The sequence below is a fragment of the Eurytemora carolleeae genome, unplaced genomic scaffold, assembly GCF_000591075.1.
Source record: "Eurytemora carolleeae unplaced genomic scaffold, Eaff_2.0 scaffold906, whole genome shotgun sequence".
Lineage (NCBI taxonomy): Eukaryota > Metazoa > Arthropoda > Copepoda > Calanoida > Temoridae > Eurytemora > Eurytemora carolleeae.
The window spans coordinates 67,637-74,717 of record NW_019396798.1 but is presented as its reverse complement, the minus strand read 5'-3'; the positions used below and the strand labels follow the sequence as shown (position 1 = coordinate 74,717).

General features: G+C 32.6%; 1 protein-coding gene across 1 annotated transcript in view; it reads right to left on the bottom strand.

Moving 5' to 3' along the window:
- Positions 1–5,541, bottom strand: part of LOC111708794 (netrin receptor UNC5B) — a 20,224-nt gene extending 14,683 nt beyond the window's left edge. The window contains exons 1-2 of the mRNA XM_023482286.1: positions 5,401–5,541; positions 1,249–1,410 (exon numbers count right to left, since the gene is read on the bottom strand). Coding sequence (XP_023338054.1) covers positions 1,249–1,312 — 64 coding nt within the window. The 5' untranslated portion in view covers positions 1,313–1,410; positions 5,401–5,541. The remainder of the gene's footprint in view (positions 1–1,248; positions 1,411–5,400) is intronic.
- Positions 5,542–7,081: the final 1,540 nt, after the last annotated feature.

Genomic DNA, 7,081 nt, shown 5'->3' with positions numbered 1-7,081 from the left:
AATGATGGCACCAATTAATCCCCGATAAATATGACGACATGTGATTAAAATAATTTAAACTAATTTAAAAGTTTGAAAAGACTGATTTCGTGATGGAGTCTAGTTTATCAAACTCTACGTCAGGTAAATTAACATGTTAAAATAATTAATAAGAACTATCTGGGTTGAATCAATTCAAACAGTTGTTAATGAACTGAAGGCCGTATATGCTTCATGAAATATTACCAATATTGATTTAGTTTAATTAATTTCTGATTGTTTACAATATTTGTATTTGAATAAACAAAACTATCATCAGCTAGATTAATCATTAGTTTTCATTTCCAATGATTGGATTTTAGAAGATTAAACAGTAATCTTTAAATCCGCAAAATGAAAAAATAAGCGGGAAATAATTAATCCGCGGATTTCCTGCGTGATCCTATCTCATCTTACCNTCTAATTTAATTAATTAAAATTTTTGGATGTTTCTGTGTACCCCTTTACAGTAAGTTTAAATTTAATATCAGTTCATTTAAAGAGAACATCAACGATTTACAGAGGCTTCCTTTAAACCATCATCAATCTACGCTTAATGATAAAATTAGAAAATTGATATTCTCCAACACCGGGTTTTCTAAAAAAATTGTAGATCTATACACCATAAAAACTATGAAGATAATATCTGAGATTTGAATTTGATTTCATTTCATTTTGAAACAGTAAGATATCTCTATTATCAATTATCAGTTGAAGGTTTAAAGCGTTCTGTAGTAAATCCCTAACAGTGCACTTTATGTAAAGGGGGTGGCGTACTTTACATTAAACGACACTCCCTTTAACATGTAGTAAAAAGTTCTTTAAAAAATACATGTGAACCTTAATATTCATGCTTGCAAAGATATTTTTGCCATAAACCGTCTAATATCCCTTTTAATTGCTCCTCACCCTCTCTCAACAGAGTTTAAATTATGCTCTTAAACTTTTTTGTATTAAAATTCAGAAGGTTTCTAAAGCACTTGTATATGTTAAATATTTAAATATGACAAAGGGTGAGACATGAAACGAAAGGGAGAGGATGGAAGAAGAGAGAAAAAAATATTAAAGGCCATGACATACAGTTTTTCCAAAAGCTTGAAAATCAACCTGTTAACCGCATTGGTTTTGTGTACACTGCACAATTGCTATGTTTTATGTTCATTGAACTATTGAAATTAAAATTTGAGACTAAAAGTCGTCTTTCTATTCCACAGTTATAGTAATTTTTACCTGTATTGTTCGTAGATTTGACCGAAGAAAGAAGAGTTAGGAAAATAATTAAATTTAGTGACATTTTGTTTGACAGAGGATCATGTCACAGTTTTAGCAACTTTTTAGCTCAGTTCAGATTGATTTTCAGGTTTATCCGACCAAACCATCTTAAGAACATACCTGAAATAGAAATACCATGAATTTTAAATCTAAAATGGGTTTGTTTACATAATATTTAATTCATTTTGAATTATTCAGTTCTGTTGGCAGTGCTCTTTTATGATAAATGAATCAATGTATTAAGTAGAATTAATCCATGATTTAAAGGGACTGTAAGCGTAATATCAAGTGACCCACCATGCAAAGATGACAATGCCTAAATTACAACGATGTCCTTAAAAAGCTTTGTCAGATCAAGAATGAATTAGATATCCATGTTTTTGTTTCTTTATACTATTTATACTTGAAATAGCGCTTACAATTTTGAAAGCAATCCCTTTAAGTCTGTTTATATTTTAAAATAGAATAAAATTGTGCAAATATTCAATATCCTTAACAATTTCCTTGCCCGGTGTTGAGAATGTTGTGTGCAAAGTTAATATAAAGTGTTCAATCTATCCGACATACCGACCGTAAGCAACCCATATGTTTTATGAAGCAAAAAATGTTCCGAAATTACGTTTTCAGTGTTGTGATTTCTAAAATTTAGAAAAAATTTTGAAGAAAAAACAGGATTCTACGTTTAGAAAATTGGCAAATTTTATTGGCAAATGCGTAACTAAACATAATTGATCTCCCTTGAAGCATTTTTTCCATCAATTAAGTTTTGAAAAGCTTCAGCCTAGCGTGATCCTATTCTCTGAAATCCTTGCTACTTACAACAAACCCTTTCTCCCTAAACCTAAACCTACTTATACAAACAACAAAGAGTTTTCAATCAAACCTTTCATTCTCTTAATACCCCATATTTCTCATTTTATTTATTTAGTTAAAGCTAGACTGTGAACTAGACAGAAGGAAAAGGTGAAATATATGCAACATAACCGGTCCAACTTTGGGACCTCTTTAGTTTTAATTTTACGCATAAATTTGACAAGTTTTATATCAATTTCTCGAGACAGGAACATCAGATATGACTTACATGGGTTGCGATCAAAAGCTAAAGTGATTATCTTTCAGCCTATACCCCCTTTCATTTTTCCTTTTCAGTCCCTTTCAGTTTCTATTTCTCGATCTGTTATTTTATCCTGATATCTTCCCCTCATCCTCTTCCATCAAATCCCTCGTTAACCCTCTCTCATTTTCCGGTTTCCTCTGTATCATTATTTACTCATTTCCTGCGCCTCATGTTTTCACTTTTCATATTTCTTGTCTTTCTCTACTCATCCTTCTCTTTGTAATTAAACCCAAGGAAAATATTAATTTAATTACAGTCCTGGACTAGATTTCCCCTCTTTTTACAAACAACTATTTTTCTTGTTGTTTNTTTATAGTTAGTTTTTAAATATTTAAGGTTTTTTTTACTTTTTAGAGGTTTCCTAAGTATCGAAATATTTAACACGTTTCAAATTGTATCATCTTTAAGTATACGTTGTGCAGAATTATTACTTATGGTAAAAGATTTAAAAACGAATTATCAACTTTTCAAAAAATATTTCATTTTTTGTTATTGTAAATCAGAGTGAAAATTTTACAAAATGTATTGAAAGCAAACTTTTAGAGAATACAATTATAAAAGATAATTTTATGTTTGCGTGGAGCCTAAAAATCCTTGAATGTTGATTAACGAACTATAAAACGATGCACATCTCTTCTCTTAACTCTTTCCCGTGGACGGTTCTCTCTCTCTGCTAGCTCCAGGTATGAAAGTGAACTGTAATGATAGCTCTCGGCTACCAATTATTTCCTCCACTCTGCGTCCCTATTGAAAACATCATTTTCTAACATAATGTCATGAGTAGGAGAAATATAGTCAGATGGACAAGGTTAGGGGACTATAGGGACAGGTTAGGGGACTATAGGATAGGTTAGGGGACTATAGGAACAGGTTAGGGGACTATAAGGGCAGGTTAGGGGACTAGGAACAGGTTAGGGGACTATAGGAACAGGTTAGGGGACTATAGGGACAGGTTAGGGGACTATAGGAACAGGTTATGGGACTTTAGGGACATGTTAGGGGACTATAGGGACAGGTGAAGAGAATATAGGGACAGGTTAGGGGACTATAGGAACAGGTTAGGGGACTATAGGAACAGGTTATGGGACTTTAGGGACATGTTAGGGGACTATAGGGACAGGTGAAGAGAATATAGGGACAGGTTAGGGGACTATAGGAACAGGTTATGGGACTTCAGGGACAGGTTAGGGGACTATAGGGACAGATGAAGAGAATATAGGGACAGGTTAGGGGACTATAGGAACAGGTTAGGGGACTTCAGGGACAGGTTAGGGGACTATAGGGACAGATAAAGAGAATATAGGGACAGGTTAGGGGACTATAGGAACAGGATAGGGAATTTATAGGGACAGGTTAGGGGACTATAGGGACAGGTTAAGAGAATATAGGGACAGGTTAGGGGACCTTTTATTTTGATGACAAGAAGTCCGACATGGTTCAAAAACGACGTGTCAAACATTTTGAGAAATAAAACTTTTTCAAATAAAATGAATTTAAATAGGAATTTTGTAAAATCCATTGTTCCAAAGATTTCTAGCCTTGAATACTACTTGTTCGATAAATCTATGTTATCAGATAAATGTTTTGAAAATCATGATTGGTGTTAATTATTTTTAGAACTAATGATTCAAGACACTTAGTAGTGCTTTAACAATGCAACAGGGGTGGGGGGACAGGGGGAAGGGGGACAGGAGGAGGGGTGGGATATCTGATTTATATTTTAGTTTCTCTCTCTGATTATAAGAAGAGTGAGTGGTCCATGAAACTCTAAAAGTTTCTTCTACCTTCTCTAATTAGACAACTTTACACCAGAAAACATACAGAGGAAAAATGACAATAACAAGGGAAGGAAAAGTTGAGATAGAAAACGTATCCCCATGCAAAATTTCAAAACTCAAATTTCAATTCTTGCAAATTGGAAACGTATCCTCGTGCATAAATGCAAACGCATCATTATGTAAAATTGGGAAACGTATCCTCATGTACTAATGTAAAATTGGGAAACGTATCCTCATGTACTAATGTAAAATTGGGAAATGTATCCTAATCCTCATGTATTGATTTAAAATTGGGAAACGTATTCTCACGCGTAAATAAAAAATTGGGAAACGTAATTTCGTGTAAATGCCAAATTTGAAACAAACGCAGAAACGCCATATCAAAAACATTTCTCGTTAAATTTGCAAATCTGGGAAACGTACCCTAGTGTGTAAATGAAAATTGAAAAACGTACCCTCATGCATAAATGCAAAATCTAAACTTCTAAACTAAAATCTACACGTATTTGTTTTATAAGAAAGTATTGTTGAAAAGAAACCATTTTCTTATCAGAAAACTGACATCTAGACAGTCAAACTTTAGAATCTGACAGGGGCTGAAAGAATTGTGCAAATAGCAGGAAATAGATAAAATGGACAGAGATAGACAGATAGACAGATAGACGGATAGACAAGCGTAGAGAAATCAAATTCGGCATAATCAGATGAAAATGTATAAATTAGCATAATTTAAATAAATACTTCTTGTCTTGGTGATACTATTTTATCATCACTAAGGGACCATTAAACAATATTTAATTGAATTTATATTAAATTCACAACAGAATTTAATTTAATAATGAAGGAATAACTGAAAGGGTTACTTTGAATTTACTTGTCATTCTCTTCAGAATTTACAAACAAAAAATATGCGAATGCAGTATTAAATGATATGTAAATTTTAAAAAAATGACAATGACAAATCAAATTTCTTTCAAAAGTTAAGATTACAGCTGACCTCTCTGGATGTCAACCTATAGCAAATGTAATAAATATTGTTTAATGAAAAAAACAACTAATAAAGATGGAAATTTTTCCGATTTAGAATAAAATAATTTGGAAAATTTTAAAAATTATCCAGTTTAGCCTTCTTAGGCAAGGAAAACTATAATTTTCAAGTTTTAGTGTACGTAGGCAAACCAAGCATTTTTTAATATACAGTTAGAAAATACTTACATTTAAATAATTCACTGAAAAAAAACCAAATATAACCCTGTAACAGATATTTTTTCACGAGATCAAGAAAGTTTCAATTTCACAATTTTTTCTTCACGTTGTCTCTCTTCACGTCCTCTCAGCTCTGAATAAGAGTTGTAACTATCACCGGTTTCCATCACACCACCTGGTTGAACATCAGTCGTGCCGGTACAGTTTTACTCTCAGCTGTCCCGTGCCGGTACAATCCGGAACCAAGCAGAGCCGTGCCGGTACAACTATATTTCTACGGAAGCCAAAGTTATGAGCAATGAACATCAAGTATTTATACCAACATATGGCAATTGAAAATAGAAGATTTCTTTAGATGAATATCTTACAATAAAAGTTTTTTTTACCTTACTTTTTTACAATGTTTTTCTACGCATATTGATCGAATGTAAACCATTTTAAAATAAAGTGGTGACTAGGCCGGGTTCTGTAAAAAGTCTGGCCGCAGTATTAAAGTTGAAACCTGGCCAACATACGATTAGGTCGGTACAGTACAAGCCACACGTCACTATAGGCCAGTACAAGGAGAAGGACCTGTTCGAATTAAAATTGACCCAAGTCCAATGTGAGCAGCTTTTAGAATGATTATCATCTTCTCCCTTTCTTGCAGTTTAACGTCATGTCTGACAGTAATTTATTACTTTAAAACTGATACTAAAAGTTTTAGAAATTTATCAGTTATAACAATTACAAAGACAAAAAAGAATATAATGTGTACAATTTTAGCAACAAAAATCACGTGGATTTTTGTCTGCATGATAATGATAATACTTAAGAATATGATCTTTAACACGCACTATGCAGTACATTACTCACGTACAATGTACATACACTAGATCATGATTTATTATAATCTGAAGAATATTAATTAATGTTTAAATTAATTACTGCCCATGTATAATTAAATATATCTTGGGTTCAGCATAATTATAGTCCCTGGGCTAGATTAGGTTTCAGACTCATTATTTCTCATCATTATCTATAGAATAGATCATCTCATACAAAATATATTTTATAAAAAATTCTTACGTTTCTTTTTTAACAAATGTTGATTGATTTTTGTCATAAAATATTAAACGTATCTCTAGCTCTTTACCCTCTTAACAAGCTATGTACAATGTACATTGTGCAATAGGTTATCACCATAGATAAAGATAGATTGCGCATAAGACGACATTTTTCATCTTGAAAGATATAAATGTACAGAGATGTTTTAAAGATATTCCTATTATATAGATTAACTAGGTCGGTTGTGAACATTGGCTGTTCTTTTGTCATTGAGTACTTGTGGTGTACATGAGTTCTGTAGAGAGAAATTTAGTATAGTCCTTCTCATGTCCTTCTTCAGTCATATTGCTGTTCAAATAGTTCCATTCCCGGAGTTATTTTACACTCTCTTCTATGAAATCCATTAAAACACCAAACCACCCCGCTTATCATTAAAGTACACTTTGACCCCTAGAAGTATGAGTTCGCGGACTGTACAATTCTTGGTGATTTTGCGTACATAAGCTATCTATGTTTATTTATTTATCTATGGTTATCATACTCTACTAAACAGAAGAAGGTCAAATTTATGCGATATTACTGGTACGGACTTTTTGACCTCGTAGCACAAGTATGAAAAAGCAAATTTATTTTGCACAAATTC